Here is a 25000-nt window from a genome sequence, read left to right on the forward strand (position 1 = left end):
CTCTCTCTCTCTCTCTCTCTCTCTCTCTCTCTCTCTCTCTCTCTCTCTCTCTCTCTCTCCTCTCTCTCTCTCTCTCTCTCTCTCTCTCTCTCTCTCTCTCTCTCTCTCTCTCTCTCTCTCTCTCTCCCCTCTCTCTCTCTCTCTCTCTCTCTCTCTCTCTCTCTCTCTCTCTCTCTCTCTCTCTCTCTCCCCCCCTCTCTCTCTCTCTCTCTCTCTCTCTCTCTCTCTCTCTCTCTCTCTCTCTCTCTCTCTCTCTCTCTCTCTCCTCTCTCTCTCTCTCTCTCTCTCTCTCTCTCTCTCTCTCTCTCTCTCTCTCTCTCTCTCTCTCTCTCTCTCTCTCCCCTCTCTCATCGTAATTTCAGTAGGGTAATGACGGAAAAGAGTCCTGATCACATTAATCCCGCGCCTCCCGTTTTCTTGTTCATTTTTTAAGCGGGTCTTCCCTCTCAAACAGAAAACGGAGTCTCTGACCTGCTACAGTGTTGCCAGATGTCATCAGCTGTGTTGGACTAGTGAGTTTTGGAACCGTTATTTTTTATTTTTTTTTTTTTTGTGGTTCGCTCTTGATAACGAATTTCAGATTGGTGTATGTTACGTCATGACTCACGGACACGCGCGTGCGCCTGTGCACTCAATAACTTCCTCATTTATTCTCTCACTTTTACACTCACACACACACACGCGCGCACGCACACACACGCGCACGCACACACACACACGCGCACGCACACACACACACACAGAGACGTTAGAAGGAACTTGTTCAGTGTGGGAGTAGTTAACAGGTGGAATGCATTAGGCAGTGATGTGGTGGAGGCTGACTCCATACACAGTTTATAATGTAGATATGATAGAGCCCAGTAGGCTCAGGAACCTGTACACCTGTTGATTGACAGTTGAGAGGCGGGACCAAAGAGCCAAAGCTCAACCCCCGCAACCACAAATAGGTGAGTACACACACACACACACACGCACACACACACACACACCCACACACACACACACACACACACACACACACACGAGGAAGATGTCGAGCCAGTCCCACACAACCCTCCCAAATAAAGAAAATATGATGAGAAAACCCAGATAAGAATATGATAAGAATGAGACAGTCGAATGAGAATAGGTTCACATCACTAGATAATACACCACGAGGGCCCACTGTACTGTCCCGGGGCCCAGGAGCTGGAGCTTTCATAAACACAAAGCGAATGCGGCGAGGTGGAGCCCACGAGCTGGAACTCACTCCTACAAGTACCAAAGCGCTCACAGACTACAGTTTTGCTGTGAAAATATTCATACCAGAATCCAAACAGGAATTACCCGTCACAACGCGAGCATCCATAACACCCAATGACGCAATTCCTGGCCGGCCCAAACACCGTAGTTGAGTCGTTTGTGTCCACCTTTAAATTAACAGCCAGGATTAATCAGCCTGGTGGACCAAACTCTCACAAGTCGAGCCTGGCCTCGGGCCGGGCTTGGGGAGTAGAAGAACTCCCAGAACCCCATCAACCAGGTATCAACCAGGTATCAACCTGCAAAATGCAGGCGGAAAAACGGCTCGTTTTTGATAACAGTACCGTTGATGTGATGGATTACCTGATGTTATCGTGAGAGATGCTACCGTTAATGTTACTGATTGCCTGTTATCATCGTGAGAGATGTTCCCGTTGATGTAATTAATTTACCCGTTATCATGGGAAAAGATACTGTTGATGTTACCGATATCTGTTATCATGGAAGATGGTACCGTTGATGTTATTGATTTCCTGTTATCATCACCGGAGATAGCACCAGTGATGTAATTCAAGATTACATCAACTGAGAAATTTACCTTACAGGGTGGAATCCTGGCCGGGATTCATCAAATATTTGTGTGTCTTCTTACGAAACAGGTACATCTTTCCCCCCCCCCTTAAAATCCCCTTAAATCCCCCTCCCGCCTTTGATGGATTAAACAAAAAATATATATATGGCTTTCATTGCATTTTGTACTTCATGTTTGGTAATGAGAAGAGTAATCTGATCCACGAGGAGCATTTTTAATCTGGAGATGAATATGATCGAGAAATTAATTCACGTTCTTATTCCCCCCCTGATTACCTGATTGGTTGATCGGTTCATTAGCTCGTTGATAATCTGATTGCAACTGGCTACTTTATTGATTGTTATAGACTTGTCTGATTAACTGGTAATTGCTTATTTGATTAATCGGTAATTTTCTGGATCACTAAAGATCTAATTACTTTTATTGACTTTTTCGCTGGATTCTTAATGGCTTAATGTGATTACGTAGTTGAGTACTTTGTTTAGGTAATTAGCTGGCTGACCATTTGACCAGGTCGTTGACGGATTATGTCGCTGACTGCACAGATTTACTTGATTGACTAATTTGTTAAATATCCTGACGATAGATTCACTGGTTGAGTGATAGATTGATTCACTCAACCAATGATTGGTTGAGTGAATGACGAGTCCATAAGTTGAGTATATGTCGAGTGATATAACAATTGTCAAGTTTGTAAATATAAAACTATATATCAAAACTGCCAATTAACGCAAATACAACATTTAACAAATTATCAGGTAAATAAAAATTAATAAATCTATACGGTATGAGGGAATGTCCAACACTGAGAGCCGAGACGCTCGTGATTATCAAACTTTGCAGAGGGGCCTAGTCTGGGGTATGGGACGGACATAGGCCTACCCCGACCAGCCTAAATGCTTTAAGAAACATCAACAGTTATAGACCTCGCGAGTGTCATGGAGTCTGAAATATTGGGTGTAATTCCCCGTGAAGTGTAGCAATTATGTATTTTCTGAGAGCCCGATACAGTTGTTTCTGTGGTGATGAAGTATACATTTTTTTTTAGAGGAAGGAGGGGGAGGGGGGGGGAACGATGGGGAGGGGGGTAAGAGGATAGGGGGGGGAGTCAAGAGTAAGATGGGGTTTAAGAAAGGATAAGAAGGGGGAAAAGATGCCTAGTTACATCCTGCTACTTCTATTACGTGTAAATGGGGGAGATGAGATGGGGGGGGGGGAAGAACATGGAGAAAAGTAGGGGAAGGGGAGGGAAGATGGGGGGTGTGGGGTAGATACAGACTATACCCGGGCACCGCCGGGTATCCCTCCGTGTATAATATATACAACCCATCCTCCTCTTTATATAGCAGTTTTGTAGTGCACCATAGTACAAAGATTGACGTACTAAGCCATTATTAGAACTTTGTACTATTCACTTTATAGTCGGAAAAATGAAGCTCAAAACAAACTTAAATATTCCTAGCCCTAGTATAGTACTGATATGTACTATACTAGCCCTAGTATAGTACACATATGTACTATACTAGGCCTAGTATAGTACACATATGTACTATACTAGGCCTAGTATAGTACACATATGTACTATACTAGTATAGTACATATGTGTATAGTATAGTACATATGTGTACTATACTAGCCCTAGTATAGTACACATATGTACTATACTAGGCCTCAGAGAGCGTGTATTAGGCCTAGAGAAGGTTAGGTTAGGTTTGTCTTTGCAACATAAGTAGTAAATAGTTTGCCGGTTTGACCAAATGCAATAGTACCGATTTCTAGTAATTGTGTTGTTGGTGGATACATGTACTGTGGGCCTCATCGTTACTATAAGTACTGCCACAACAGGGGCATGGGCTCATATATGAGAATATAACCTATAGTAATGAGCCAATATTATAACCGGTTATAGTAATGAGCCAATATTATAACCGGTTATAGTAATGAGCCAATATTATAACCGGCTATAGTAATGAGCCAATATTATACCCGGCTATAGTAATGAGCCAATATTATAACCGGCTATAGTAATGAGCCAATATTATAACCGGCTATAGTAATGAGCCAATATTATAACCGGCTATAGCAATGAGCCAATATTATACCCGGCTATAGTAATGAGCCAATATTATAACCGGCTATAGTAATGAGCCAATATTATAACCGGCTATAGCAATGAGCCAATATTATACCCGGCTATAGTAATGAGCCAATATTATAACCGGCTATAGTAATGAGCCAATATTATAACCGGCTATAGCAATGAGCCAATATTATACCCGGCTATAGTAATGAGCCAATATTATAACCGGCTATAGTAATGAGCCAATATTATAACCGGCTATAGCAATGAGCCAATATTATAACCGGCTATAGTAATGAGCCAATATTATACCCGGCTATAGTAATGAGCCAATATTATACCCGGCTATAGCAATGAGCCAATATTATACCCGGCTATAGTAATGAGCCAATATTATAACCGGCTATAGTAATGAGCCAATATTATAACCGGCTATAGCAATGAGCCAATATTATAACCGGCTATAGCAATGAGCCAATATTATAACCGGCTATAGTAATGAGCCAATATTATACCCGGCTATAGTAATGAGCCAATATTATAACCGGCTATAGTAATGAGCCAATATTATAACCGGCTATAGCAATGAGCCAATATTATAACCGGCTATAGCAATGAGCCAATATTATAACCAGCTATATATATTTGGTGCTACACTGCAAATATCAACTAAATTCTCGTTCGAGGACTCTCAAAAAGCACAGAGTAAACAAAAAACAATAAAATATGCAAGGACAGCAAGAGCTTATTTACCATTAATAACAAACCCGCGAGAGCTTCCTCTTGGGGCTTATGGGGAAACAAAAAATGTTTAATTCGTTATATTTGATCGTGGTTTGTGTTTTTCTGTTTGGTATTATGCAGGACAAGGTGGGTGGGTTGGGGACGGGACTATAGCTCCTGGCTCCAGATTCTCAACCATTAAAGGTGGGGAAGAAAGATCGACCTCTGCAGGATCGAGCTTTAGCTCTTGGACCCCTTGGACCACGTGTGTGTGGGTGTGTGTGTGTGTGTGTGTGTGTGTGTGTGTGTGTGTGTGTGTGTGTGTGTGTGTGTGTGGGTGTGTGTGTGTGTGTGTGTGTGTGTGTGTGTGTGTGTGTGTGTGTGTGGGTGTGTGTGTGTGTGTGTGTGTGTGTGTGTGTGTGTGTGTGTGTGGGTGTGTGTGTGTGTGTGTGTGTGTGGGTGTGTGTGTGTGTGTGTGTGGGTGTGTGTGTGTGTGTGGGTGTGTGTGTGTGTGTGTGTGTGTGTGTGTGTGTGTGTGTGTGTGTGTGTGTGTGTGTGTGTGTGTGTGTGTGTGTGTGTGTGGGTGTGGGTGAGACCGTGGGCATCCGTTCACTCCAACTATCCCTCATGCAGGAATCCAGATTAAATAAAAGTTCGATGCTCCTCAGCGGATTTTCTGACAAAACTTAACCCTCTCAACTTAAATCGCTAGAGAGAATCCGGATAAATGAACGGCTCATTGCACTTAGTCATGCCAATTCCGATATCCGGGTGTTTCGTATGCGGACACGGCCGGTTCAGCGGAGCGCTGGCAGGCGGAGTGGAGTGCAGTGCTGAGGAAGCCTGCAGCTCTGCATGTTGATGAGGTGCTGAGTGAGGCTTACACCTGCACTGGACGGAGCCTAATGTGTGTGTTGGACGGTGACTACTGTGTGTGTTGGACGGTGACTAATGTGTTGGACGGTGTCTAATGTGTGTGTTGGACGGTGACTAATGTGTTGGACGGTGACTAATGTGTGTGTTGGACGGTGACTAATGTGTGTGTTGGACGGTGTCTAATGTGTTGGACGGTGACTAATGTGTGTGTTGGACGGTGACTAATGTGTGTGTTGGACGGTGTCTAATGTGTGTGTTGGACGGTGTCTAATGTGTGTGTTGGACGGTGACTAATGTGTGTGTTGGACGGTGACTACTGTGTGTGTTGGACGGTGTCTAATGTGTGTGTTGGACGGTGACTAATGTGTGTGTTGGACGGTGACTAATGTGTGTGTTGGACGGTGTCTAATGTGTGTGTTGGACGGTGACTAATGTGTGTGTTGGACGGTGACTAATGTGTGTGTTGGACGGTGTCTAATGTGTGTGTTGGACGGTGACTAATGTGTGTGTTGGACGGTGACTAATGTGTGTGTTGGACGGTGTCTAATGTGTGTGTTGGACGGTGACTAATGTGTGTGTTGGACGGTGACTAATGTGTGTGTTGGACGGTGACTACTGTGTGTGTTGGACGGTGTCTAATGTGTGTGTTGGACGGTGACTAATGTGTGTGTTGGACGGTGACTAATGTGTGTGTTGGACGGTGTCTAATGTGTGTGTTGGACGGTGACTAATGTGTGTGTTGGATGGTGACTAATGTGTGTTTTGGACGGTGTCTAATGTGTGTGTTGGACGGTGACTAATGTGTGTGTTGGACGGTGACTAATGTGTGTGTTGGACGGTTACTAATGCGTGTGTTGGACGGTGTCTAATGTGTTGGACGGTGACTAATGTGAGTGTTGGATGGTGACTAATGTGTGTTTTGGACGGTGTCTAATGTGTGTGTTGGACGGTGACTAATGTGTGTGTTGGACGGTGACTAATGTGTGTGTTGGACGGTGACTAATGTGTGTGTTGGACGGTGACTAATGTGTGTGTTGGACGGTGACTAATGTGTGTGTTGGACGGTGACTAATGTGTGTGTTGGACGGTGTCTAATGTGTTGGACGGTGACTAATGTGTGTGTTGGACGGTGACTAATGTGTTGGACGGTGACTAATGTGTGTGTTGGACGGTGACTAATGTGTGTGTTGGACGGTGACTAATGTGTTGGACGGTGACTAATGTGTGTGTTGGACGGTGACTAATGTGTTGGACGGTGACTAATGTGTTGGACGGTGACTAATGTGTTGGATGGTGACTAATGTGTGTGTTGGATGGTGACTAATGTGTTGGACGGTGACTAATGTGTGTGTTGGATGGGGACTAATGTGTGTGTTGGACGGTGACTAATGTGTTGGACGGTGACTAATGTGTGTGTTGGACGGTGACTAATGTGTTGGACGGTGACTAATGTGTGTGTTGGACGGTGACTAATGTGTGTGTTGGACGGTGACTAATGTGTGTGTTGGACGGTGACTAATGTGTTGGACGGTGACTAATGTGTTGGACGGTGACTAATGTGTTGGACGGTGACTAATGTGTTGGATGGTGACTAATGTGTTGGATGGTGACTAATGTGTGTGTTGGACGGTGTCTAATGTGTTGGATGGTGACTAATGTGTGTGTTGGACGGTGACTAATGTGTTGGATGGTGACTAATGTGTGTGTTGGACGGTGTCTAATGTGTTGGATGGTGACTAATGTGTGTGTTGGATGGTGACTAATGTGTGTGTTGGACGGTGACTAATGTGTGTGTTGGACGGTGTCTAATGTGTTGGACGGTGACTAATGTGTGTGTTGGACGGTGTCTAATGTGTGTGTTGGACGGTGTCTAATGTGTTGGATGGTGACTAATGTGTGTGTTGGATGGTGACTAATGTGTGTGTTGGATGGTGACTAATGTGTGTGTTGGACGGTGACTAATGTGTGTGTTGGACGGTGACTAATGTGTGTGTTGGACGGTGACTAATGTGTTGGACGGTGACTAATGTGTGTGTTGGACGGTGACTAATGTGTGTGTTGGACGGTGACTAATGTGTGTGTTGGACGGTGACTAATGTGTTGGACGGTGACTAATGTGTGTGTTGGACGGTGACTAATGTGTGTGTTGGACGGTGTCTAATGTGTTGGACGGTGTCTAATGTGTTGGACGGTGTCTAACGTGTTGGATGGTGACTAATGTGTGTGTTGGATGGTGACTAATGTGTGTGTTGGATGGTGACTAATGTGTGTGTTGGACGGTGACTAATGTGTGTGTTGGACGGTGACTAATGTGTTGGACGGTGACTAATGTGTGTGTTGGACGGTGATTAATTATGTGTGTTGGACGGTGACTAATGTGTGTGTTGGACGGTGACTAATGTGTGTGTTGGACGGTGACTAATGTGTGTGTTGGACGGTGACTAATGTGTGTGTTGGACGGTGACTAATGTGTGTGTTGGACGGTGACTAATGTGTGTGTTGGACGGTGACTAATGTGTGTGTTGGACGGTGACTAATGTGTGTGTTGGACGGTGACTAATGTGTTGGACGGTGACTAATGTGTGTGTTGGACGGTGACTAATGTGTTGGACGGTGACTAATGTGTTGGACGGTGACTAATGTGTGTGTTGGATGGTGTCTAATGTGTGTGTTGGACGGTGACTAATGTGTGTTGGACGGTGTCTAATGTGTGTGTTGGACGGTGTCTAATGTGTTGGACGGTGTCTAATGTGTGTGTTGGACGGTGACTAATGTGTGTGTTGGACGGTGTCTAATGTGTGTGTTGGACAGTGACTAATGTGTGTGTTGGACGGTGTCTAATGTGTGTGTTGAACGGTGACTAATGTGTGTGTTGGACGGTGACTAATGTGTTGGACGGTGACTAATGTGTGTGTTGGACGGTGACTAATGTGTGTGTTGGACGGTGACTAATGTGTGTGTTGGACGGTGACTAATGTGTGTGTTGGACGGTGACTAATGTGTGTGTTGAACGGTGACTAATGTGTGTGTTGGACGGTGACTAATGTGTGTGTTGGACGGTGACTAATGTGTGTGTTGGACGGTGACTAATGTGTGTGTTGGACGGTGTCTAATGTGTGTGTTGGACGGTGACTAATGTGTGTGTTGGACGGTGACTAATGTGTGTGTTGGACGGTGACTAATGTGTGTGTGTTGGACGGTGACTAATGTGTGTGTTGGACGGTGACTAATGTGTGTGTTGGACGGTGACTAATGTGTGTGTTGGACGGTGACTAATGTGTGTGTGTTGGATGGTGACTAATGTGTGTGTTGGACGGTGACTAATGTGTGTGATGGACGGTGACTAATGTGTGTGTTGGACGGTGACTAATGTGTGTGTTGGACGGTGACTAATGTGTGTGTTGGACGGTGACTAATGTGTGTGTTGGACGGTGACTAATGTGTGTGTTGGACGGTGTCTAATGTGTGTGTTGGACGGTGACTAATGTGTGTGTTGGACGGTGACTAATGTGTGTGTTGGACGGTGTCTAATGTGTGTGTTGGACGGTGACTAATGTGTGTGTTGGACGGTGTCTAATGTGTGTGTTGGACAGTGACTAATGTGTGTGTTGGACGGTGTCTAATGTGTGTGTTGGACGGTGTCTAATGTGTGTGTTGGACGGTGACTAATGTGTTGGATGGTGACTAATGTGTGTGTTGGACGGTGACTAATGTGTTGGACGGTGACTAATGTGTGTGTTGGACGGTGACTAATGTGTTGGACGGTGTCTAATGTGTGTTGGACGGTGTCTAATGTGTGTGTTGGACGGTGACTAATGTGTTGGATGGTGACTAATGTGTGTGTTGGACGGTGACTAATGTGTTGGACGGTGACTAATGTGTGTGTTGGACGGTGACTAATGTGTTGGACGGTGTCTAATGTGTGTTGGACGGTGTCTAATGTGTGTGTTGGACGGTGACTAATGTGTTGGACGGTGTCTAATATATTATATAAATAGTATATAAATATATATATATATATATATATATATATATATATATATATATATATATATATATATATATATATATATATATATATATATATATTGCCATTGGACGACTCTCAGTGGGAGCAAGCAACCCTTCCTGTAAGACTCGGCGGCCTTGGTGTCCGCACAGCCTCCCAAATTGCTCTACCAGCCTTCCTTTCCTCCTCTCATGCATCGCACGACCTCGTCAGAGATATTTTACCTGCAACCCTGAGAGATTCAGCAGGAATACACGATCCTGCTTTCACTGAATGTTCAAATCAGTGGAATGTTCTTGCAGCCCCAGCAACCATTATAGAGCCAACAAAACAACACAAACAGTCCGGCTGGGACCACCCTCTAGTGGAAAAAGTAGCTGATGCCATGCTAAGCGTCGCAACATCAGACAAGGAGAAAGCCCTCCTCAGAGCAGTGCGTGCCCCCCATGCAGGAGACTTCCTCCTGGCAGTACCCATGTCTGCAATGGGCACGTGCCTAGATCCAGAATCCCTTCGTGTAGCAGTGGCCCTCCGCCTTGGTGCCCCAATTCACACTGAATACAAGTGTATTTGCAACAGGGTGGAAGCAGACCAATACGGACTGCATGGGTTGCATTGCGGAAGCACAAAGGGCTGGCATGCAAGACACAACGAGGTCAATGACATCATCAAGAGAAGCCTCGTCTCAGCTGGGTGCCCAGCGGAGAGAGAACCTCGCATCCTAGGGGTCCAAAACCCGGATTTCCCAGCACTTCGCCCTGATGGCATCACCATATACTCATGGAAGGAGGGTAGACAGTTGGTGTGGGACTACACATGTGTATCCACCCTGGCTGACACCTATGTACACTTTGGAGCTGATCAAGCAGGTGGGGCGGCCAACCACAGGGAAACAGCAAAATCACTCAAGTACAGGCGACTGGAAGGTCAATACCTCTTTGTTCCCATAGCGTCTGAGACGCATGGCCCATGGGGCAAGAGTGCCTTGGGATTTCTCAAGGAATTGGGGTCCAAGCTCATTGACGTCACCAGAGACCCAAGGGCTTCCAGTTTTTTGTTTCAGCGTCTCAGTGTGGCGATCCAGAGGGGAAATGCTTGCTGCGTCCTCGGTTCCTGTCCAGAAGCGGAGGAGCTTCAAGAGATCCATAACCTTTAGGCATTTGTCTTGTATTTTTTTTTTGTTTTGTAACCTTTAAATACACTATATATATATATATATATATATATATATATATATATATATATATATATATATATATATATATATATATATATATATATATATATTACAATTGACGATCACAAAAAACTGATCATTTTTATGCGGAAAATCCAGAGAAATGTGAAAGGAAGATGAACATTTCGGCCTGATTAAAGCCGTTGTCGGTGTTGACAACGGCTTTAATCACGCCCAAACGTTCATCTTCCTTTCACATTTCTCTGTGCATTTTCCGCAAATATATACATCCATATATATATATATATATATATATATATATATATATATGGATGTATATATACAATATATATATATATATATATATATATATATATATATATATATATATATATATATATATATATATATATATATATATATATATATATATATATATAGGTCCCCCTCCCCCGAAAGTGGAACTACTGACCCTTCCCAGGTTGTAACCCCACAACAGTTGACCGACTCTAGAGTACTTATTTACTACTAGGTGAACAGCGGCATTAGGCTGAAGGAAACATGCCCAACCATTTATATCTCGCCCAGGAATCGAACCCGAGATATACAGTTATGAGTCGAGAACACAGCCAACCACACAGGTGGAGAGGTCACTGAGGAAGCTCGTTTTCTGTGTGTTAAAACCTTATATATTGTTATGCTAGGCTGTACCTAAGCTGTATTAGGCTGTATTGAGCTAGGTTGGGTTGGGCTGGGTTGGGTTGGGCTGGGTTGGGTTGGGCTGGGTCGGGTTGGGTTGGGCTGGGCTGGGATGGGCTGGGTTGGGTTGGGTTGGGCTGGGTTGGGCTGGGTTGGGCTGGGTTGGGCTGGGATGGGATGGGCTGGGTTGGGTTGGGCTGGGTTGGGTTGGGTTGGGTTAGGCTGGGTTGGGCTGGGTTGGGCTAGGTTCGGTTCGGTTGGGTTGGGCTGGGTTGGGCTGGGATGGGATGGGCTGGGTTGGGTTGGGTTGGGCTGGGATGGGATGGGTTGGGTTGGGTTGGGCTGGGTTGGGCTGGGTTGGGTTGGGTTGGGTTGGGTTAGGCTGGGTTGGGCTGGGTTGGGCTAGGTTGGGTTGGGCTGGGCTGGGCTAAGCTTGGTTAAGAAGGTTTCAAAATCCTCTGGCGAATCGCCTTGTTTAGGATATGACTTGATATAAAATACACAACTGAAATGATTACATTCCTACATGAAGCGAACGAATAAATAAATTAGTCAGTCCTAACGCATATGTAGTTTTTTATAGCTTGCTGCGGCTTCACCATTTTCTTTTTCAAACTAACAGGGTAAACATTAACATATTAAGAACCAGTATACTGCATAATATACACATTACAAATTACATTGTAAGACTTATCTACGGATACGGTACAGCAACTGTACTGTAAATCTCCCGACAGACCATTCACAACCCTGTAGACTTCATGCTATATACGAGCACTAATTGATCTCATCAGAAGGCTATTAAAGTTACACACGAGTACAAACCAGTTTGTACTCTTGTTTGTACTACACACTGTACTTTGTAGTGTGTAGTTTGTGGTATACACTGCAGTACAAACCAGTGTGTGGGGTCACCACCAGAGGGCTGCCCCACTGTAGGGTCACCACCAGAGTGCTGCCCCACTGTAGGGTCACCACCAGAGGGCTGCCCCACTGTGGGGTCACCACCAGAGGGCTGCCCCACTGTAGGGTCACCACCAGAGGGCTGCCCCACTGTAGGGTCACCACCAGAGGGCTGCCCCACTGTAGGGTCACCACCAGAGTGCTGCCCCACTGTAGGGTCACCACCAGAGGGCTGCCCCACTGTAGGGTCACTACCAGAGGGCTGCCCCACTGTAGGGTCACTACCAGAGTGCTGCCCCACTGTAGGGTCACCACCAGAGGGCTGCCCCACTGTAGGGTCACCACCAGAGGGCTGCCCCACTGTAGGGTCACCACCAGAGGGCTGCCCCACTGTGGGGTCACCACCAGAGGGCTGCCCCACTGTAGGGTCACCACCAGAGGGCTGCCCCACTGTAGGGTCACCACCAGAGGGCTGACCCACTGTAGGGTCACCACCAGAGGGCTGCCCCACTGTAGGGTCACCACCAGAGGGCTGCCCCACTGTAGGGTCACCACCAGAGTGCTGCCCCACTGTAGGGTCACCACCAGAGGGCTGCCCCACTGTAGGGTCACTACCAGAGGGCTGCCCCACTGTAGGGTCACTACCAGAGTGCTGCCCCACTGTAGGGTCACCACCAGAGGGCTGCCCCACTGTAGGGTCACTACCAGAGGGCTGCCCCACTGTAGGGTCACCACCAGAGTGCTGCCCCACTGTAGGGTCACCACCAGAGGGCTGCCCCACTGTAGGGTCACTACCAGAGGGCTGCCCCACTGTAGGGTCACCACCAGAGGGCTGCCCCACTGTAGGGTCACTACCAGAGGGCTGCCCCACTGTAGGGTCACCACCAGAGGGCTGCCCCACCCTCTGTCATCATGCCTGACGTCAACAAATCTGCCAGTGGCAGAGTCCGCTCTCTCATACGTACACTTTATGTCCGATCCTATTTTCATTGTTGTAACCTCTTCCTCTATCACACATTATACAGCTCGTCCTTCTCATGTTCCCCAACGTCCAGAAAATGGACAATTTAAAGTGGTCTCCCCTAACCTACGAGAGGACCCAAACAGAAAACGGTCAATTTAAAGTGGTCTCCCCTAACCTACGAGAGGACCCAAACAGAAAACGGTCAATTTAAAGTGGTCTCCCCTAATCTACGAGAGGACCCAAACAGAAAACGGTCAATTTAAAGTGGTCTCCCCTAACCTACCAGAGGACCCAAACAGAAAACGGTCAATTTAAAGTGGTCTCCCCTAACCTACCAGAGGACCCAAATAGAAAACGGTCAATTTAAAGTGGTCTCCCCTAACCTACCAGAGGACCCAAACAGAAAACGGTCAATTTAAAGTGGTCTCCCCTAACCTACCAGAGGACCCAAACAGAAAACGGTCATTTTAAAGTGGTCTCCCCTAACCTACCAGAGGACCCAAACAGAAAACGGTCATTTTAAAGTGGTCTCCCCAAACCTACGAGAGGACCCAAACAGAAAACGGTCAATTTAAAGTGGTCTCCCCTAACCTACCAGAGGACCCAAACAGAAAACGGTCATTTTAAAGTAGTCTCCCCTAACCTACCAGAGGACCCAAATAGAAAACGGTCAATTTAAAGTGGTCTCCCCTAACCTACCAGAGGACCCAAACAGAAAACGGTCATTTTAAAGTGGTCTCCCCTAACCTACCAGAGGACCCAAATAGAAAACGGTCAATTTAAAGTGGTCTCCCCTAACCTACGAGAGGACCCACACAGAAAACGGTCAATTTAAAGTGGTCTCCCCTAACCTACCAGAGGACCCAAACAGAAAACGGTCATTTTAAAGTGGTCTCCCCTAACCTACCAGAGGACCCAAACAGAAAACGGTCAATTTAAAGTAGTCTCCCCTAACCTACCAGAGGACCCAAATAGAAAACGGTCAATTTAAAGTGGTCTCCCCTAACCTACGAGAGGACCCAAACAGAAAACGGTCAATTTAAAGTGGTCTCCCCTAACCTACCAGAGGACCCAAATAGAAAACGGTCAATTTAAAGTGGTCTCCCATAACCTACCAGAGGACCCAAACAGAAAACGGTCAATTTAAAGTGGTCTCCCCTAACCTACCAGAGGACCCAAACAGAAAACGGTCATTTTAAAGTGGTCTCCCCTAACCTACCAGAGGACCCAAACAGAAAACGGTAAATTTAAAGTAGTCTCCCTTAACCTACCAGAGGACCCAAAACAGAAAACGGGGACAGTACGTCACTTTCGCCAGCCGCTTCCATTTTCTAGCACGACGATTTCTGGCCGTATGTAACGCCTACGAGCGAAAAGCGACGTACTTTTTAGGAGGATAGGCTGCATTTTTTCTCCATATCTATTGGAACATTTTTGTTTTCTAAAACCAGGCTACATAATTGTCTGTGTGACCTAAGTACCACTTACCTCAGGCGGTGATTATAAGCGACTTCTCCAGTGCCACAACGAGGCAGTTCCGTCTCAAGACGCAGTAAGCATTACCTCACTGAGGCACCCACAAGTACACCAGACCAGCGGGAGTACACTCACAAGTACACCAGACCAGCGGGAGTACACCCACAAGTACACCAGACCAGCGGGAGTACACTCACAAGTACACCAGACCAGCGGGAGTACACTCACAAGTACACACCACCAGCGGGAGTACACTCACAAGTACACCAGACCAGCGGGAGTACACCCACAAGTACACACCACCAGCGGGAGTACACTCACAAGTACACCAGACCAGCGGGAGTACACTCACAAGTACACCAGACCAGCGGGAGTACACCCACAAGTACACCAGACCAGCGGGAGTACACTCACAAGTACACCAGACCAGCGGGAGTACACCCACAAGTACACCAGACCAGCGGGAGTACACTCACAAGTACACACCACCAGCGGGAGTACACTCACAAGTACACCAGACCAGCGTGAGTACACTGACAAGTACACACCACCAGCGGGAGTACACCCACAAGTACACACCACCAGCGGGAGTACACTCACAAGTACACACCACCAGCGGGAGTACACCCACAAGTACACACCACCAGCGGGAGTACACTCACAAGTACACCAGACCAGCGTGAGTACACCCACAAGTACACACCACCAGCGGAAGTACACCCACAAGTACACACCACCAGCGTGAGTACACTCACAAGTACACACCACCAGCGTGAGTACACTGACAAGTACACACCACCAGCGTGAGTACACTGACAAGTACACACCACCAGCGTGAGTACACTGACAAGTACGCACCACCAGCGTGAGTACACTCACAAGTACACACCACCAGCGGGAGTACACCCACAAGTACACACCACCAGCGGGAGTACACTGACAAGTACACACCACCAGCGTGAGTACACTGACAAGTACACACCACCAGCGGGAGTACACTGACAAGTACACACCACCAGCGGGAGTACACTCACAAGTACACACCACCAGCGGGAGTACACTGACAAGTACACACCACCAGCGGGAGTACACTGACAAGTACACACCACCAGCGGGAGTACACTCACAAGTACACCAGACCAGCGGGAGTACACCCACAAGTACACACCACCAGCGGGAGTACACTCACAAGTACACACCACCAGCGGGAGTACACCCACAAGTACACACCACCAGCGGGAGTACACTCACAAGTACACCAGACCAGCGGGAGTACACCCACAAGTACACACCACCAGCGAGAGTACACTCACAAGTACACACCACCAGCGGGAGTACACTCACAAGTACACCAGACCAGCGGGAGTACACCCACAAGTACACACCACCAGCGGGAGTACACTCACAAGTACACACCACCAGCGGGAGTACACTCACAAGTACACCAGACCAGCGGGAGTACACCCACAAGTACACACCACCAGCGGGAGTACACTCACAAGTACACACCACCAGCGGGAGTACACTCACAAGTACACCAGACCAGCGGGAGTACACCCACAAGTACACACCACCAGCGGGAGTACACTCACAAGTACACACCACCAGCGGGAGTACACTCACAAGTACACCAGACCAGCGGGAGTACACTCACAAGTACACCAGACCAGCGGGAGTACACCCACAAGTACACACCACCAGCGGGAGTACACTCACAAGTACACACCACCAGCGGGAGTACACCCACAAGTACACCAGACCAGCGGGAGTACACCCACAAGTACACACCACCAGCGGGAGTACACTCACAAGTACACACCACCAGCGTGAGTACACTCACAAGTACACACCACCAGCGGGAGTACACCCACAAGTACACCAGACCAGCGGGAGTACACCCACAAGTACACACCACCAGCGGGAGTACACTCACAAGTACACACCACCAGCGTGAGTACACTCACAAGTACACACCACCAGCGTGAGTACACTGACAAGTACACACCACCAGCGGGAGTACACCCACAAGTACACCAGACCAGCGGGAGTACACCCACAAGTACACACCACCAGCGGGAGTACACCCACAAGTACACCAGACCAGCGGGAGTACACCCACAAGTACACACCACCAGCGGGAGTACACCCACAAGTACACACCACCAGCGGGAGTACACTCACAAGTACACCAGACCAGCGGGAGTACACCCACAAGTACACACCACCAGCGGGAGTACACTCACAAGTACACACCACCAGCGGGAGTACACTCACAAGTACACCAGACCAGCGGGAGTACACCCACAAGTACACACCACCAGCGGGAGTACACCCACAAGTACACACCACCAGCGGGAGTACACCCACAAGTACACCAGACCAGCGGGAGTACACCCACAAGTACACACCACTAGCGGGAGTACACCCACAAGTACACACCACCAGCGGGAGTACACCCACAAGTACACACCACCAGCGTGAGTACACCCACAAGTACACACCACCAGCGGGAGTACACTCACAAGTACACCAGACCAGCGTGAGTACACTGACAAGTACACACCACCAGCGGGAGTACACTCACAAGTACACACCACCAGCGGGAGTACACCCACAAGTACACACCACCAGCGGGAGTACACTCACAAGTACACCAGACCAGCGTGAGTACACTGACAAGTACACACCACCAGCGTGAGTACACTCACAAGTACACACCACCAGCGGGAGTACACCCACAAGTACACACCACCAGCGGGAGTACACTCACAAGTACACCAGACCAGCGGGAGTACACCCACAAGTACACACCACCAGCGGGAGTACACCCACAAGTACACCAGACCAGCGGGAGTACACCCACAAGTACACCAGACCAGCGGGAGTACACCCACAAGTACACTAGACCAGCGGGAGTACACCCACAAGTACACTAGACCAGCGTGAGTACACCCACAAGTACACCAGACCAGCGTGAGTACACTCACCTGGAGAGGGTGGAGACCTGGTCCTCCACCTTGTAGTTAAGTCCACCATTGGTCCAGTGTCGTGATGGCGACCCGCCTGTACACAGAAAAACATTTGTTATTATGTTATATTGATATAAGTAATTGTTAACCACAATGACGGTTACTGATAATGTTGATAACAGTGGTAACGCTAAGACTGGTTCATGTTGGTAATGCTAAGACTGGTTCATGTTGATAACGCTAAGACTGGTTCATGTTGATAACGCTAAGACTGGTTCATGTTGGTAACGCTAAGACTGGTTCATGTTGGTAATGCTAAGACTGGTTCATGTTGGTAATGCTAAGACTGGTTCATGTTGGTAATGCTAAGACTGGTTCATGTTGGTAATGCTAAGACTGGTTCATGATGGTAACGCTAAGACTGGTTCATGTTGGTAATGCTAAGACTGGTTCATGTTGGTAATGCTAAGACTGGTTCATGTTGGTAACGCTAAGACTGGTTCATGTTGGTAATGCTAAGACTGGTTCATGTTGGTAATGCTAAGACTGGTTCATGTTGGTAACGCTAAGACTGGTTCATGTTGGTAATGCTAAGACTGGTTCATGTTGGTAACGCTAAGACTGGTTCATGTTGGTAATGCTAAGACTGGTTCATGTTGGTAATGCTAAGACTGGTTCATGTTGGTAATGCTAAGACTGGTTCATGATGGTAACGCTAAGACTGGTTCATGTTGGTAACGCTAAGACTGGTTCACGTTGGTAATGCTAAGACTGGTTCATGTTGGTAATGCTAAGACTGGTTCATGTTGGTAACGCTAAGACTGGTTCATGTTGGTAATGCTAAGACTGGTTCATGTTGGTAACGCTAAGACTGGTTCACGTTGGTAACGCTAAGACTGGTTCATGTTGGTAACGCTAAGACTGGTTCACGTTGGTAACGCTAAGACTGGTTCATGTTGGTAATGCTAAGACTGGTTCATGTTGGTAACGCTAAGACTGGTTCATGTTGGTAATGCTAAGACTGGTTCATGTTGGTAATGCTAAGACTGGTTCATGTTGGTAATGCTAAGACTGGTTCATGATGGTAATGCTAAGACTGGTTCATGTTGGTAATGCTAAGACTGGTTCATGTTGGTAATGCTAAGACTGGTTCATGTTGGTAATGCTAAGACTGGTTCATGTTGGTAATGCTAAGACTGGTTCATGATGGTAACGCTAAGACTGGTTCATGTTGGTAATGCTAAGACTGGTTCATGTTGGTAATGCTAAGACTGGTTCATGATGGTAACGCTAAGACTGGTTCATGTTGGTAATGCTAAGACTGGTTCATGTTGGTAATGCTAAGACTGGTTCATGATGGTAATGCTAAGACTGGTTCATGTTGGTAATGCTAAGACTGGTTCATGTTGGTAATGCTAAGACTGGTTCATGATGGTAACGCTAAGACTGGTTCATGTTGGTAATGCTAAGACTGGTTCATGTTGGTAATGCTAAGACTGGTTCATGATGGTAACACTGGTAACGCAAGCCTGCAGGTTTACCTCTACCACGCATAATCCTGCAGGTTTACCTCTACCGTGCATAAGCCTGTAGGTTTACCTCTACCGAGCATAAGCCTGTAGGTTTACCTCTACCGTGCATAAGCCTGTAGGTTTACATATACCATGTATAAGCCTGTAGGTTTACCTCTACCACGCATAATCCTGCAGGTTTACCTCTACCGTGCATAAGCCTGTAGGTTTACATCTACCATGCATAAGCCTGTAGGTTTACCTCTACCATGTATAAGCCTGCAGGTTTACCTCTACCACGTATAAGCCTGCAGGTTTACCTCTACCGTGTATAAGCATGTAGGTTTAACTCTACCACGTATAAATCTGCTGGTTTACCTCTACCATGTATGAGCCTGCACGTTTACCTCTACCATGTATAAGCCTGCACGTTTACCTCTACCATGTATAAGCCTGCAGGTTTACCTGTACCATGTATAAGCCTGTAGGTTTACCTGTACCGTGTATAAGTCTGCAGGTTTACATATACCATGTATAAGCATGTAGGTTTACCTCTACCGCGTATAATCCTACAGGTTTAAATCTACCGTGTATAAGCCTGTAGGTTTACCTCTACCGTGTATAAGCCTGTAGGTTTACATCTACCATGTACAAGCATGTAGGTTTACCTCTACCACGTATAATCATACAGGTTTACCTCTACCATGTATAAGCATGTAGGTTTACATCTACTGTGTATAAGCCTGTAGGTTTACCTCTACCATGTATAAGCCTGCAGGCTTACCTCTACCGTGTATAAACCTGTAGGTTTACCTCTACCATGTATAAGCCTGCAGGCTTACCTCTACCGTGTATAAACCTGTAGGTTTACCTCTACCATGTACAAGCCTGCAGGTTTACCTCTACCATGTATGAGCCTGCAGGTTTACCTCTACCATGTATGAGCCTGCAGGTTTACCTCTACCATGTATGAGCCTGCAGGTTTACCTCTACCATGTATGAGCCTGCAGGTTTACCTCTACCATGTATGAGCCTGCAGGTTTACCTCTACCATGTATGAGCCTGCAGGTTTACCTCTACCATGTATGAGCCTGCAGGTTTACCTCTACCATGTATGAGCCTGCAGGTTTACCTCTACCATGTATGAGCCTGCAGGTTTACCTCTACCATGTATGAGCCTGCAGGTTTACCTCTACCATGTATGAGCCTGCAGGTTTACCTCTACCATGTATGAGCCTGCAGGTTTACCTCTACCATGTATGAGCCTGCAGGTTTACCTCTACCATGTATGAGCCTGCAGGTTTACCTCTACCATGTATGAGCCTGCAGGTTTACCTCTACCATGTATGAGCCTGCAGGTTTACCTCTACCATGTATGAGCCTGCAGGTTTACCTCTACCATGTATGAGCCTGCAGGTTTACCTCTACCATGTATGAGCCTGCAGGTTTACCTCTACCATGTATGAGCCTGCAGGTTTACCTCTACCATGTATGAGCCTGCAGGTTTACCTCTACCATGTATGAGCCTGCAGGTTTACCTCTACCATGTATGAGCCTGCAGGTTTACCTCTACCATGTATGAGCCTGCAGGTTTACCTCTACCATGTATGAGCCTGCAGGTTTACCTCTACCATGTATGAGCCTGCAGGTTTACCTCTACCATGTATGAGCCTGCAGGTTTACCTCTACCATGTATGAGCCTGCAGGTTTACCTCTACCATGTATGAGCCTGCAGGTTTACCTCTACCATGTATGAGCCTGCATGTTTACCTCTACCATGTATGAGCCTGCAGGTTTACCTCTACCATGTATGAGCCTGCAGGTTTACCTCTACCATGTATGAGCCTGCAGGTTTACCTCTACCATGTATGAGCCTGCAGGTTTACCTCTACCATGTATGAGCCTGCAAGTTTACCATAACAAAATAATATCTTTCATCTTAAAATATAAACTTTTCCAACACACTAAAATCCTCCTCTGGCGAAGGTACTCCCCCCTCCTGGGCGAGTCCATCACCACACACACCTGAGTAGTGTCAACAGTGACCGTAAACAACAGTGACCGTAAACAACAGTGACAGTAAACAACAGTGACAGTAAACAACAGTGACAGTAAACAACAGTGACAGTAAACAACAGTGACAGTAAACAACAGTGACAGTAAACAACAGTGACAGTAAACAATGTTGTCAACAGTGACCGTAAACAGTAGTGTCAACAGTGACAGTAAACAATAGTGTCAACAGTGACAGTAAACAATAGTGTCAACAGTGACCGTAAACAGTAGTGTCAACAGTGACCGTAAACAACAGTGACAGTAAACAATAGTGTCAACAGTGACCGTAAACAATGTTGTCAACAGTGACAGTAAACAATAGTGTCAACAGTGACCGTAAACAATGTTGTCAACAGTGACCGTAAACAATGTTGTCAACAGTGACAGTAAACAGTAGTGTCAACAGTGACCGTAAACAATGTTGTCAACAGTGACTGTAAACAATGTTGTCAACAGTGACAGTAAACAATAGTGTCAACAGTGACAGTAAACAATGTTGTCAACAGTGACCGTAAACAGTAGTGTCAACAGTGACAGTAAACAATAGTGTCAACAGTGACAGTAAACAATAGTGTCAACAGTGACAGTAAACAATGTTGTCAACAGTGACCGTAAACAGTAGTGTCAACAGTGACAGTAAACAATAGTGTCAACAGTGACAGTAAACAATAGTGTCAACAGTGACCGTAAACAGTAGTGTCAACAGTGACCGTAAACAACAGTGACAGTAAACAATAGTGTCAACAGTGACCGTAAACAATGTTGTCAACAGTGACAGTAAACAATAGTGTCAACAGTGACCGTAAACAATGTTGTCAACAGTGACCGTAAACAATGTTGTCAACAGTGACAGTAAACAGTAGTGTCAACAGTGACCGTAAACAATGTTGTCAACAGTGACTGTAAACAATGTTGTCAACAGTGACAGTAAACAATAGTGTCAACAGTGACAGTAAACAGTAGTGTCAACAGTGACAGTAAACAGTAGTGTCAACAGTGACCGTAAACAATGTTGTCAACAGTGACCGTAAACAATGTTGTCAACAGTGACAGTAAACAGTAGTGTCAACAGTGACAGTAAACAGTAGTGTTAACAGTGACAGTAAACAGTAGTGTCAACAGTGACAGTAAACAATAGTGTCAACAGTGACCGTAAACAGTAGTGTCAACAGTGACCGTAAACAACAGTGACCGTAAACAATGTTGTCAACAGTGACCGTAAACAATGTTGTCAACAGTGACAGTAAACAGTAGTGTCAACAGTGACCGTAAACAATGTTGTCAACAGTGACAGTAAACAATAGTGTCAACAGTGACAGTAAACAGTAGTGTCAACAGTGACCGTAAACAACAGTGACAGTAAACAATAGTGTCAACAGTGACAGTAAACAATAGTGTCAACAGTGACAGTAAACAGTAGTGTCAACAGTGACCGTAAACAATGTTGTCAACAGTGACCGTAAACAATGTTGTCAACAGTGACAGTAAACAGTAGTGTCAACAGTGACCGTAAACAGTAGTGTCAACAGTGACAGTAAACAATAGTGTCAACAGTGACAGTAAACAGTAGTGTCAACAGTGACCGTAAACAATGTTGTCAACAGTGACCGTAAACAATGTTGTCAACAGTGACAGTAAACAACAGTGACCGTAAACAGTAGTGTCAACAGTGACAGTAAACAGTAGTGTCAACAGTGACAGTAAACAACAGTGTCAACAGTGACAGTAAACAGTAGTGTCAACAGTGACAGTAAACAGTAGTGTCAACAGTGACAGTAAACAGTAGTGTCAACAGTGACCATAAACAATGTTGTCAACAGTGACCGTAAACAATGTTGTCAACAGTGACAGTAAACAGTAGTGTCAACAGTGACCGTAAACAGTAGTGTCAACAGTGACAGTAAACAGTAGTGTCAACAGTGACCGTAAACAATGTTGTCAACAGTGACAGTAAACAGTAGTGTCAACAGTGACAGTAAACAGTAGTGTCAACAGTGACAGTAAACAATGTTGTCAACAGTGACAGTAAACAGTAGTGTCAACAGTGACAGTAAACAGTAGTGTCAACAGTGACAGTAAACAGTAGTGTCAACAGTGACAGTAAACAATAGTGTCAACAGTGACCGTAAACAGTAGTGTCAACAGTGACCGTAAACAACAGTGACCGTAAACAATGTTGTCAACAGTGACCGTAAACAATGTTGTCAACAGTGACAGTAAACAGTAGTGTCAACAGTGACCGTAAACAATGTTGTCAACAGTGACAGTAAACAATAGTGTCAACAGTGACAGTAAACAGTAGTGTCAACAGTGACCGTAAACAACAGTGACAGTAAACAATAGTGTCAACAGTGACAGTAAACAATAGTGTCAACAGTGACAGTAAACAGTAGTGTCAACAGTGACCGTAAACAATGTTGTCAACAGTGACCGTAAACAATGTTGTCAACAGTGACAGTAAACAGTAGTGTCAACAGTGACCGTAAACAGTAGTGTCAACAGTGACAGTAAACAATAGTGTCAACAGTGACAGTAAACAGTAGTGTCAACAGTGACCGTAAACAATGTTGTCAACAGTGACCGTAAACAATGTTGTCAACAGTGACAGTAAACAACAGTGACCGTAAACAGTAGTGTCAACAGTGACAGTAAACAGTAGTGTCAACAGTGACAGTAAACAACAGTGTCAACAGTGACAGTAAACAGTAGTGTCAACAGTGACAGTAAACAGTAGTGTCAACAGTGACAGTAAACAGTAGTGTCAACAGTGACCATAAACAATGTTGTCAACAGTGACCGTAAACAATGTTGTCAACAGTGACAGTAAACAGTAGTGTCAACAGTGACCGTAAACAGTAGTGTCAACAGTGACAGTAAACAGTAGTGTCAACAGTGACCGTAAACAATGTTGTCAACAGTGACAGTAAACAGTAGTGTCAACAGTGACAGTAAACAGTAGTGTCAACAGTGACAGTAAACAGTAGTGTCAACAGTGACCGTAAACAGTAGTGTCAACAGTGACAGTAAACAGTAGTGTCAACAGTGACAGTAAACAAGAGTGTCAACAGTGACAGTAAACAGTAGTGTCAACAGTGACAGTAAACAGTAGTGTCAACAGTGACCGTAAACAACAGTGACAGTAAACAGTAGTGTCAACAGTGACAGTAAACAGTAGTGTCAACAGTGACAGTAAACAGTAGTGTCAACAGTGACAGTAAACAAGAGTGTCAACAAACAATAGTGTCTACGATAGCCTACCATAATATATCACTTGCTGGAGATGGTATAACACAATACATGATATAACGGTTTCGAATTTAATCCTTTGACTGTGGTTGATTTTCATCCAAATGTCACGTGCTTCTTATAAATATTATAAGAACATAAAAACGTAAGAATGAGAGAAGTTGCAGAAGGGTTGCGCAAGCCAGCGCCTGCTTATGTGCGTGAGAATACACGAAAATGCATTCGTCCATTCGTGGCAGCTCCTGTTTGTCCCCACCCCAACTCATGTGTGTGTTTAACCTACGCTTGAAATAATCCAGAGACCCCGTGTCTATTGCGATGCCCGGTAATTTGCTCCATCAATCAACACCCCCAGTTTCCTAACCAGTATTTATCCAGGGCCAAAGAGAGAAAGAGAACGTTTTCTAATGACCTGTAATTTTGCGAACGGAGTTGGTCTCACAGATGGAATTATATAACATGCCTGGAAGAAGGAAGG

General features: G+C 45.9%; 1 protein-coding gene across 1 annotated transcript in view; it reads right to left on the minus strand.

Annotated features, from left to right (window-relative positions):
• LOC123747506 (calpain-9-like) overlaps positions 1-25000 on the minus strand; it is a gene marked incomplete in the record, with an annotated part of 284505 nt that overhangs the window by 173734 nt on the left and 85771 nt on the right. Inside the window, 1 exon segment of the mRNA XM_069338411.1 lies at positions 17729-17804. Within this exon segment, the coding sequence (XP_069194512.1) occupies positions 17729-17804 (76 nt within the window).

This window comes from Procambarus clarkii, chromosome 39 (assembly GCF_040958095.1).
Source record: "Procambarus clarkii isolate CNS0578487 chromosome 39, FALCON_Pclarkii_2.0, whole genome shotgun sequence".
NCBI lineage: Eukaryota > Metazoa > Arthropoda > Malacostraca > Decapoda > Cambaridae > Procambarus > Procambarus clarkii.